This window comes from Stegodyphus dumicola, chromosome 6 (genome assembly GCF_044657685.1).
Source record: "Stegodyphus dumicola isolate Sdum_Otavi_A_Nest chromosome 6, ASM4465768v1".
Taxonomy (NCBI): domain Eukaryota; kingdom Metazoa; phylum Arthropoda; class Arachnida; order Araneae; family Eresidae; genus Stegodyphus; species Stegodyphus dumicola.
In genome coordinates, this window is record NC_140773.1 from 207,418,333 (window position 1) to 207,431,347 (window position 13,015).

At 32.6% G+C, this 13,015-nt stretch overlaps 1 protein-coding gene across 1 annotated transcript in view; it reads left to right on the top strand.

The window, feature by feature from the left end:
* The window catches only part of LOC118186194 (PDZ and LIM domain protein 3-like), an 83,080-nt gene that overhangs the window by 34,531 nt on the left and 35,534 nt on the right, over positions 1-13,015 (top strand). The window contains exon 2 of the mRNA XM_035356264.2: positions 5,803-5,954. Within this exon, the coding sequence (XP_035212155.1) occupies positions 5,803-5,954 (152 nt within the window). The remainder of the gene's footprint in view (positions 1-5,802; positions 5,955-13,015) is intronic.

A 13,015-nucleotide genomic window follows, 5' to 3' on the forward strand; every position in this document is an offset into this window, starting at 1 on the left:
AATCGCCAAATCCTGGGTGTGGAGAATCATCATCCTCCGCCCTTTTAGTTCGGACGCTACTGTTGAGATATTAGGTATTTTTGAAGCAAGAGAAATGAAAAATAAGCACCGCCCTCGCCGAGCATCGAACCATGGACCTCTGGAATACACGAACAACATGCAGACGACTACACCACGGAGGCACGCTAAGAAGGCGGGCGAAATACCTTATAAGGCAAGAACATTATTCTGGTGTAAATTTTGAATAAAACTCTACTGACTTCTTCAGAAGAAAAAATATTGTCAGATTTTTTGTCTTCTGAATATTTCACGGATTTTTTATCTTTTTTATCTTTTTATTTTAAAATTTTTATCTCAAAAATTTATTCAGACTTCATTTTCCGAATTTATATCTAAAACTGCGTTGAAGTAACGTATTGCGGAATTTTATACTCAACCTTTCAATTGGATTTTTTGAGACGTTGTAGGGTTCCTCACTCCTTTTGTCCAAGATGAACGTTCAGGTACCTAGTGAACTATATCGAGACGGGTTAAAATACTCTTTATTTCACTCAAAGTAAAAATAACAGTCGGCCCCCTTTCGAGCTTTAACTCAGAAATAAGAAAGGGAAACAAGAATTGATAGAAAAGTGCTTTAAAATTAAAATAACTATTATAAAATTAAATATGCTTTACAGCATGTAAGAAATAAAATTTGCAATATATTGCTTATAGGCGTTAGAAGAACTCTTTTGTAGCATATTAACAAGTTTCTCCTTGAGTTGTCCGTACTACGAAATCCTTCCAAAAAAGATTCAAAAGCAAATATCTACAAGATGAATGGGGAAAATAGGCACTGACAAGTCTCCATATGAGGCGATGACGTAGAAAACCGTATGGATCTTAGACCTGTGGCGATGACTAGTTGAACAATCAGTACTACTGATAAAGTAGACCTCTGCGTATAAAGGTGGCAAACACCAAAAGCAGGGCCAAAAGGGCTAGATGATACTGAGACTTACTATAGACTATGGCAAAATTAGACTTAAGACTTACATTTCGGTTTTTCAAGCCGAATTGGCTGTTATAATATTTGCTCTTAAATGGATTGATAAAAATATGACTGTAAAAACATGTATTAATATATATACAGAATCATTATCTTGTTTGGAAGCACTGTCAAATGCTGATAACACTAATATTTGCGGCTCACATATACAAGATCTTCTCGTAAAAATTGACTTCACTTTCAAAGAGAGCCAACATACTGGCTAAAGCGGCACCTATGGGTAATCCTAAAGATGTGTTTGGTATTCAGGCATCAAAAATAATTGTTATTGGTAAAATCAAGGATTTTTATTACAATTGCTGGAAAGAGAAATGGAACAAATCGGGAAAAAAGGAAAATTATTTTATTGCACTTTGAAGTTTCTTAAATATTAGAATGATATGTGATTTTGGACTGGACACACAAATAATTACTGGACACGAACGCTTCCCGGCGTAGCTTAAAAGCTTTAATTTGCAAAATAATACTCTTTGTGGATTTTGTAGTGCTGAAGGCAATGCAAAATATGTTAGGGAAAAACATGGTAACATAGGGGAATTCTATTGCCGCAGGAAAGAGCTCAGATTTGAAAGGGATTTGATGAACTTTATAAATGGTAACAGAACATTACTGGGAATTTTGGTTTGATGTTTTTAACTGCAATTTTGTTTTAATCTGTGTTGGATGTGCTGCGTTAACTATGAGGCCAATTATTATCGGCCAGGGGGGTTGCAGCACATTCGTATATTACATTATTTACTGAGAATTGCTGTATACCATATCTTTGCTTATAGCATGATCTTGCTTAAATGTTTGATAAACGAAATAATCACACATTTTAAACTTGCTACACTTTGCTAACGGCATGTATTATTTTGTTACGTACAGAAGTTTTTAGTGGCGTAAGAGCAATAACTGCACTGGCGATATGGCTTAATTTTATTCTTCTTCAGTCCACTCACAGGAGTGCAAGATTGGCTTTTCCTAAACTATTAAAAAAATCACAATAATTTTCTTTTTCAGACGCGTTAACTCAAATAATTCATATGATGTTTTTTTTTTTTTTTCAAACTCTTTACTACAATAAAATCATTCAAATAAAAATCACACATATTTTTTTATAATATTCCACCACAAGATATCTCTCTCCATAAAAACAACTTTGCCTCTCAAGGAGAAGTCCTTGTATCATGATTTCATTATTCCAATAGATAGTGATCTTTCAATATAATAGTAGTTCTTAGGTGACCTTATACTTTCCAAAAATAATAATAAATAAATAAATAAATAAATAAATCCCTTTTATACCTACCCTCCAATTAGTTTTATAAAAAATATGTGTATCTGTAAATAAGCGATTGCAACTGAATATTCCCAGTCTTTCATCTTCTATTCTTTCAGTAGATCAGTTTTTCCATTTATGGAATCTGTTAATTCCGCACAGCTAAAATCTTTGAGACATTTTAACAGTATCTGAATACTTACTAACACTTAAATTTTTTATTAGGTTTAACCTGTTATCAGGACCCTCCATTGACAGAGTGGATAAGACCTCTGAATACTGGAAGTTTAGCCCGAATTCGATCTCAGGCGAATAGGCTGGCTGTGGTTGGTTTTAGTGGTTCTTCCCATGTGTAACGTGAATGCGAACCAGTTTTCCTTAGAAAGATCTCCCCGAAGCCCTTCTTTTATTTACTTTGAGTACGAATGCATGTAGGGAAAAAAATCTGAGTATTTGAGACCCATTAGAAATGTGTTTTAAAATGAAGTTTTAGTAATGAAAAGCGGTTTGAAATCTGAAACGGTTCAGAGAAAGGAAACATGTATTCGGAAAACTTCAATCAACTTGGTTTAAGGCTTCAAAAACACTTTTCCCTTGACAAGCTCTGTTTGAAGCGTTAAATAGCGGAGACAAATAAACAATTTTTTTTTTGGTATTGTTTTGTTATGTATCATGTTCTGTATTTTTAAAAAATTTTCTTTTTTCGTTTTAATTTTCATTTAACGATTGTATTTTTGGAAGCTTCTTTAATTTGCATTTTTTCAGTCTGGTAACTTTAACCCGATGGAGAGAAAAAGTTTTCATTCATTTTTGTTCCGACCTTTACTTTTGAATTTATATATATATATATATATGTATGAATGTGTGTGTGTGTGTGTGTGTGTGTGTAAGCATTTAAAAAGCGAACAAGTATTTCTAGAATAGATTTGTGTGCCCACAAATGTTTTATTGCCCCATCAGTATCTGAAATTCCTGCTTCCATTCGTGACTTTGATTCTAAGTAGATATCCACGCTTCTTGAATCGTTCAAACCATCCAACACTAGTTTTAAATGCACTCTCCGTTTTTGTGATGCCTGCCTTCTCTTCAAAGTTTTTATATATAAACACCTAGCCTTCTCTTGGGTGGTCAAAAAACTTAACAATAACCGCTTCTGTGTCATATCGTCGCTCTAGCGAGATTCCCGATACATACGTTTCAGTTTAAATGTTGAGACTTTTGTGCGGTTATGTAAAGCCTACGAATTTACGTAAGTCGCGTTATACGGAAGTCGAGGGATTACTGTATGGACTAAAACTCTAATATCTGATTTTATCCAGATCTCTGATGCTAAAAAGTTCGTGCAGTTCGCTTTATTGCTACATTCAGTTTAGCAGTGGGTTAGAATTGAATCAATAACATCCTAAAACATGCTAGCATCAAGTAAAGAAACCTGCCCAGTCAAGAAACCTTCCATGAAAAAGATTCATTACGGACTATTTTCCTCCACATAAAAAGAATGGACTAATTTCAGACTCAACAAATTCCCATTTCCGAAGCATATATCCTTGCGCTTGATCATCAGATCGAGCCATCCAAATAAAAGTCCCACAAATGGGTTTCTGTAAACAATAATGTTCTCCAGACGCTTCGTAAGTATCTGTAAACAAATATGTTCTCCAGACGCTCCATAAATGAGCGACGAAAAGTGCAAACAATATCTTTTTAATGAGTCGAATGCTTTCGCCGTCACTTATTCCCATGTAGTGGTTAGGTGATTAGAAGAACAAAGAACTCTTGAGTCTAGACCGATGGGAATTCAATATGGCGGAAAGAGGACGGACGTTATGTGAATACGTCCATTGTTATTCATCGCCAAGGCAACGAATTTCCTGTGATAATTTCTCATTTCAAATTTCGTATTATCTAATTCAGATTTTAAAAAATGATATTAATCTAATATATTATCTAAACTAGGTTGATGCCATGATGCGTACTTATTTGCATGAGTGTATTGTGTTATACGCAGCTCTTCTATATATTTTTAAGAATTAATTCATAAAGTTTCACAAAGAAAACTCTTTAGTTTTCTACATTCTACGCTCCTTCTAACACTCTGTATCTCTCATTATTTTAATGAAACTTCGTGGACAAGAGCTGTTGGAAAGCTCGTTCATTCTTTTATTACAATTTTATTAATTTCCTTAATGTTGTCAAAATTATGTCTTTTAATATGAGATTTCTCACTAGGGAACAGAAAGAAGAGTGCAGGGTGCCAAAACGAGTGAATAAGGAATAATGATAAAAATAACTTTTTTAAAAACCAAAACCTTAACGATCATTACATTAGCAATAGAGATATATTACTGGCAACAAAGATATATTTACTGATCGAGCCTTTTCTGAAAAACCGCAACGATTTCTCTCCAAAATTGGGTCTATTGCTTCTGAGGAGACAGAAATTCCTTGTAAATTATTGCATATCGTTCAAAAAAACCATCAACATAGCTCTTTACTTAAAGCTTCTAAAAGGGAAGTGGCCCACCAGCGTCCGAACCGTAAAGTCGCTGAACACCGGTAGTTCGGTCGCGCTGGTTGCATGGGCATTTTTATGACTTTCCTCATGTGTAACGCGTATACGGGCCAGTTTCCCTTAAAAGTCTGGTATCAAAGAGCCCGGGTTCGAATCCCGGGTCAGACATGGATATTGGTAAATGTATAGTGTCCGTACGGCATGGGAGAACTTTAAATAAGCGATGAGCCGAACGTCCTCTTGTGTTGTTTGATGGAAGATAGAGGTCAGAGACCACCGAATCCCCTCCGGAGTGCTGACCCTCAAAACTGGGGTGGAAAAACAGAAGTCTAACTTCTCTTTGGAGTAGGCTCTGGAATCCATTCTTCCATGTAATATGGACACAACAATGTTTACTTACCTAGACGGAACCATTTGAGATAACTGCTAAATATACAGCAGATTTGAAATCCGTCCTCTTAAAGGACGTATTTTTTCTAATTGTTATGCTACTAAATGGTACAGGCAAAACTTATTACAGTTACTTAACTGTTAAGACTGCTGAAGGTATCGTATAATATATTTTTCTATAAGTTAACATAAGCAAATGAACAAAAACATCTTCGTACTAGTAGTTTGTCCTGTAGACAATTTCTCAAAGTAAAGGTTGACCACATAAAGTCTTCCGGGGAAATGTAAATATAAACTCTCCTATACGCAAGACAGCTACGCCTTAAACCTATAGGCTCTGCATGTTTTGCTATAATTAATTAATAAGAATAAATTTAATCTGTTATGAAAAGTAATATTTTGATCACTTTTTTAAGTCGCATGAAATATTATTTTGTTCAATATTTGATTTTATAATTTATAATCTGTAATATCTCATTCCAAATTGCCATGATTTCGGAATTCTCTATGTCCAAGCTAATAAAGTTGTTCTTGATAAATATGTCATCCTTACATCTGAGATCATTTCATATTTCTCCTTTCTGGTTCTAGGTGAGTTTTGGTAGTCCTGCAGCAGATGGACAACTCCAGAAGGGAGACATTATATTATGCATAAGAGATCAAGATGCCACTAAGATTTCACACCAGAAGGCAACGGATTTGATTGCCAAAGCTGGAAGCACTCTCAAACTAATCGTCGCTCGGTAAGTGAAAACATGTTTAATTTAGAAAATGCAAATTCATATGTATTCAGCATGCAGACTGAATTCCCAATTTTGCACCGTTAGATTTTCTTCAGAATTATCCTTAAATTACTCAGGATGTCGTATTCAGGGTCCATCCATCATATAAAAGTCAAATACAGTAAGACCCCGCTTAACGCTGTTTCGTTTAGCGCTGTTTCGGTTTAGCGCTCTTTTATTTCAACCCGGGGATTCCACGAAATCGCTCGCAGCATACGGGGATTCCCCGAAATATTATGCAGCGATAGGTTTCAAATACATATCCGAAAGAGTGTACTTGCATTTCTTGTTTGGTGCGGTATTGTACAGACATAGTTTGAAGGGGTAAATGTGGAAGATGTCGAAGAAATAATTCAAGAAGCAGCGGCTAGTCTTTCTAATGATGAGCTCAAGGAATTAACTGAACAAGAAGAAAACAAAAATGTTGACAGCAGTGATTCAGAATAAGAGCAAAAAGAACTTTCGATGGCGTTTGTAAAAAGGAGTTTGTCTACCATAACTGAAATAATGGATCAATTCATTGAAAATGATCCGAATTTTGACAGGAGCTCAAAAGTAAGGCGTGGTGTTAGAGATACTCTATCCGTTTATGAAGAACTTTTAAGAGAACAACGCAAAAGAAAAAGGCAAACAACATTAGATGCTTTTGTCACAAAAAGGCAGAACACTGAAAACGCGGAAGGCTAACTAAATATGACTGACTGAGAATTTTATTTGTTTTTTTTTAAGAATATTCGTTTTGTTATTTATATTTTGTTTTTATTTTTGCAAGAAATAATAATGTGGTATTAATTTGGGCTTTAAGAAATAAATGTTTGGTTTTATTTTTATTAAAAAACATACTTTTTAAATTTAATACCTAACCAATTTCCTAGCCATCTTCCCCTAACCCCAATATTTACATGTAAAGATAGCCTCGTTTAGCGCTGTTTCGCATTACGCTCTACTTTGATGGAACGTATCCCCCGCGTTAAGCGGGGTCTTACTGTACTCTCTACATAAATTGTAATTATTTCAAACTGTAATTTCTTTTTTTTCTTTTGGTACAAATAAGAAAGTTTTTACTAATTCAGAAGTTAAACAACAAAAATCAGCGTTATATTTTCGAAATTTTCACAGGACTAGATTCGATGGTTTTACCGAACCACCATCCTCAGCTGCAAAACCTTAAATGAACAAGATAGGAAATAATGAAGTTTTTATTATCCTAAATATTCATATGTAATTGTAATATGTCAAATTTCTCTAAAAAAATCAAAATCGTTTTTAATTTGTTTAATTTTCCCTTAAATGTTTACGGTATTATGCGAAAACAAATAATTAATGACACCTTCATTAATGCCTAACTGGTATATGCTATCATAGAGACAAGTTGTCAGCCAAATTATATCAATAGTAATATTTTGGAAAGAATCTTCGGGTTCTTTTACGTGAAATGATACAGCTACATTCAAAAAACTTAGTATCACACCTGTTGGCAGAAAAGTATGTTTTCCCGAATACAGGCACTGGGGCACATAAAAATAAGTAATTATGCTGCACTTTCTTTTTTCTCCTCCCCATCAATTTTTAGAAAAAAAAAACTTTGAATTTTTTTTTATTAATATGTATATAGTAATTAAAAACATATATAAAAAATTAAAAATCTGAAAGCTTTCAAATTTTATATTATGCCCGAAATGGCATTTTTTTTTTTATTTGTACTCATAAACGTTTCGACAGCAGTTAATGCCCTTTGAGCTAAAAATATTTAAAAACAGCATATCTTTAGAACTTCTAGACAGTCTCGCTCATAATATTCGTCACGCGCTGCATTGCACGGGAAATAAAATAATTTACAATTACGCAAGGAACCAATAAACTATCGGCGACAAACACTTAAGCCGCATATATATAAGATTTGATTTTGTGTTTGTTTCTTTGTTTCGTCAAATATTGAAATTAATTTTTCAGATATATATTTTTTAGATATATATATTAGATATATATAGTTTCTCAGGTATATATATATATTTGGGATGAATATATAATAGTTTTCTAAAAAAACTAAAAATAATTTTTCTTTTTTTCAGCCCAAAGAGCGACTGGGCTATTAATTTCGTTTTCGTCGATTCACTATAAACGGCGAAACACTTTTCAAACTGCTGCCACCAAAAATTATCTCCCTGTGTTACATTTAAAGAAGCTAAATAATGAAGCATCTGTATAAATATATGTATCTTTCTCGTATTATGATAAAACAATGGTACCTAGAGCCATCAAATTTTGAATGACGTAATCCTACTGCGAATATGGGCATCTGGAAGCCCTAATTTGGAATTGTAATTGGTTTTTTTATCGATTTCATATTTTGTAACACTTTAACTAATTTTTCATGAACAAACTCAAAGGTTTCAAACTGAGTAATGGCAGCATTTTTTTCCGTTCCACTTTTCCACTAAATATTATCGCACTGTATTATATTTAAAGGAATTAAATAATGAAGAATCTGCATGAATGTATGCATATGTACTTCTCGCATTCTGAAAAAAACAACAGTACCTAGAGTCATCAAACTTTCAATGACCACCAAATATGGGCACCTGAAAACCGGAATTTGGAATTTGTTTTATTACTTATTTTATATTTTGTGAAACGTTAAAGAATTTTTGATTAACAAACTCAACTATTTCAAAGCGAGCAATGGCAACACTGTACGGAAAAAAAATTTTATCTCCAGCACGCAAGAACGTCTATTGGAAATTCAGAAGCTATGCTGTTTTTAAATATTTTTAGCCCAAAGGGGCATTAACCCAAATGCTCTCGAAACGTGTATGGGTGCATAAGTTTAAAAATGCCTCTTTGTGCGTAATATGCTTGTATCTTTACACCATTAGATAGCCAAAAAAATTTCAAAGTTCTTTTTACGGAATTTTAGCTTTTTCTTTTTTTTCCAAATATAGTTCTATTTTTTAGCTATCGTGTAAATGATAAAAATGATGGATTTTAAGCCAAAAACTGAATTCTTCATTTTTAGTAGCTCCATGATCTTTGATGATAAGATCGTATTGTTAAATTAAATAATAATTTGAGTGAATGAACTGTAAATTTTACAATACGATAAATTCAAATACTTTAACAAAAAATGACGCCACGCATATTTCGTTGTTATGTTGATTAGAAAGAATATTTTTCTTGCATTCAGAGGCAATGATTTTTTTTGGGGGGGAGGGAGGTACTTTTTTGCAATCTGTGAACCAAACGTATAAAGCAAAATATATTAAGAAAAAGTTTTAAATTACACGATTAAGTAAACATTTTAGCTACTGCTACTTTTTTGACTATATGTAATTTAAAAAAAAAAAAAAAAACTGAAAGGTTTCAGATTTTAAATTACGTCCAAATTGGCGTTTTTTAACGTTTTGTGTGTTACCTTTATTTATTAAATATCATGTTCTTTGCACTTAAACCATAAAATTCAGTTCTATAGCAATGTCGCAAAATAATTTTAAAATGAGCCTATCTTTAGAACTTCCGATACACAGTTCCGCGCGCTGGAGATAAAGAGGTCTTTTTTCACCCGTAGAGTGTTGCCATTGCTCGCTTAAAATCGTTGAGCATGTTACTCAAAAATTTTAGTTTTAGAAAATATGAAATCGATCATAAAACAATTTCCAAATTTCAAATTTGGTCTTCCACATGCCCATATTCGGTGGAGGATTATATTATTCAAAATTTGATGGCTCTAGGTACCGTTGTTTTATCATAACACGAGAAGTATACATATATTTATGCAGATTCTTCAATATTTAACTTCTTTAAATATAATTCCGGACTCTAACATTTGGTGGCAGCAGTTTGAAAAGTGAAACGGACATTTATTCAACGCAAAACGAAAACAATGGTCCTTCAGGGACAAAGCCCCTTGGACTAAAAATAAAATCGTGAAAAGAACTGTGTTAGGGCAGTGATAGAATTTCTAGGAAAAAGAGAAATAACGATATTTAGGAATGGCATATATAAGCATTAAAACATGCAATTCTTTTAAATTTCTCGTTGACAATTTTGACTTAAAATCCTTCATTGTTGGTAGCTCCGTGGCTTTATATTTAATCACAATGTAATCAAGATTTTTATGAAAACTAAATTATAATTCTTTGCATTTTAACTAAAATCGAGTATTTAATTATTAAATCCCTTTTTATTCTAAAATGTGTTATGAAGAAAGAATATCGGGTGTAGCTACGCCGAGAACCTAAAAAAGCTGAAATGTACTAATGGGCTGTAAAGAACGTGGGATGGGAACTGACATGAGAATGAAAAGAATTTGGAGCCTGACGTGAATGAATAGATTGTTAGGATTCATGGAAGGAAAAAAATGAATGAATAAATAAAGTTAGAAACTAGAAATGAATATACCTGCCAAGTTTGATAAAAATCAGAATTTAAAAACTGAGTTAAACTGGAAACTCTTTCCATTACTTTTGTGTCAGGAACAGCTGTTGTGTGTGTTATCATTGTAAAAATAGTTGGAACACATTTTTTATATTTGAGAACGTAGAAAAATATATATATATTGATTCTGATGAATAACTATTAACCCTTTGTTGCATACAAATAATCTAGAGAAGTTAAACGAAAATGTTTGTATTTTTCTACTTAAAATAACCTTAGTAATAATTAAAAAAATTAATTTTATTCAAATTTCGTTTTAAATAATTCCTACAGTTTGTTCACTATAGTGGACGGCATCCATACACGTACATGCATACAAATCTTTTCCCAACGATTTACGGTCATTACATTTGAAATCATTTCCTGCCTTGTTTGCAGTGATCATTACCATTTTCTAAATGGTAAATCTACAACTGACACGTACATACAGATCCTCCAAAATACCTTCATTTCGTAGATTGTGATTGAATTTATTTTGCTACGATTTTGTAACCTGTAACTGGTGGATTCAAATGTCAAATGTTCTAGAAATTCCTTGCCAAACATAAACATTTCCAGTCGTGTTTTGGCTTCATAAGCAGTACATTTGGTTATTGGGTTATTGGGTTTGGTTATTGGGTTATTGGGTTTGGTTATTGGGTTTGAATTCACTCTTTTCGGTAGATCTTTATCTACTCACTCTACAATTTTCTCAAACTGACATTTAAAATAAAATGCCTAAAATTACTAATTATGAATAAAAAATGGCAAGTATAAAAAAAATGTAAGCAATATTATATAATGTTTACTATGAGAAATTGTACTAACTTGGAAACAGAAGTAGCAGCCATTCTCCAAATAGCAATGCTTTACTTAGTGATGCTGTACAGCCATCTATGATCGACAGTTGAAAGTTCTAATATTATAGAATGCATAAACCCAGGAATGGAATCTGTTAAGGCATTTACAGAAGAATAAACAAATTTAAACTTTTGTCTACTAGAGTGAACATGATGCAACAAAGGGTTAATGAACTGAATTTCTTTAAACATCGTCTCATCCACAATGCCTCTTGTACTCGGCAACGATGCTGGATGTACTATTGATGTTACACGGACATTGCTTAAAATAACAAGTACACAAAATAACCCCAGCTCGTTTATTTAGTCTATCCCAGCAAAGGATATGATGACTATATGCCTAAGGAGCAGGATAGCTTCGCGGAGGGTTTTCTAAAGAAAAGTGATTGGTATTTATTATACTGTCTCGAAATAGCATACTAAAGAAACAGGAATTCTTTAAGCTTTAGAGTCTTTTCCTACAAACAAGCATTTTCAAAATAATTCATATAGGCATCTATAATCTGACAGTATTAAAAGGAAACCCAATCTAGGAGACCTTCATAATTATCTGTGACTCAAAATTAAATTTTACCGAAAAATATGAATAACAAATGACAGCTGAAATTTTTGGAATACATTTTAAAACATAAATTTTACAAAACATATTTGCATATGTCAAGTAGGTATAAACTAAATATCTGTACATGTAAAATAAACAAAATAGGCTTTAGATTTACAGTTAAAAGACTTTAGATGCGTAAGATGCCATACATTTACTCTTTGTATTTTATTCAATGCATTTTACTTTTTACTTCCTTGTAAGAAATAAAGAATGTATAATCTAGAAAAATTTCAGGTGTCATATTTCAACGAAAATATCCACCGTTCTCGAATCCATTAGGAAGATTTTTTGCGTGGAATCTGCGTGTACGGACAGAATAAAGCAACTCTTTTTTCCAAAACGGATTGTAAAATGGATTTAAAAGGGATTTTTTGTGACTTCTGCACGTACGTTCGTATGTATATATCTCTCATAACTCAAAAATGATTAGCTGCAGAACGTTGAAATTTGATATATGGGACTGATATAACAACTAGTTGTGCACCTCACTTTTTTGTTACTGTCTGACGCCCCTAACATGTATATATATATATACATATATATAATTACAAAATAATATTTTTGAAAACAAAACACAAACATGCCTAGTTATTTTCACGCATTAAGCTGCAGAAAAATTATCATTAAAGACATAAAGTAAAATTTTAGAACTAATATTTCACAAAAGCCAGAAATTGAAATTCATAATTAATAAATTTCAAATAATCATAGAAATGCAATAATAAATTAAAAAATTTTTAAAACCAAAACATTTCAAACAAGCAAAATCCCTTTTCAAAAGTTATGAAATTAAAAGAAAAATGAACAAAAATTGAAGAGGAATTCAATCAATCTCAATGTCACTTCATCAGGGGGGAAGGAACCGTGAAATTAATTGAAATCTCTCTTCTACAAAAATCCTTGCTTTTACACCTTCTTATCCGGCCCAGTGAGCTCTGTTTTATTATTATTATATATTGGTAATTTGTGCATTTATTGCTTTAAAAGTGAAGGAATTATATTGTTCTTGTAGAGTCTCACTCTCTTCGGTAGCATAAAATGTAGACTCTAAGTAGAAGACGAAGTAGCGAATATTCGCTATGTATGTGAAGAATACCGCAGAAGAAGAAAGTTTTAAATAACCTGTAGAGTTATTAGGTCATTTC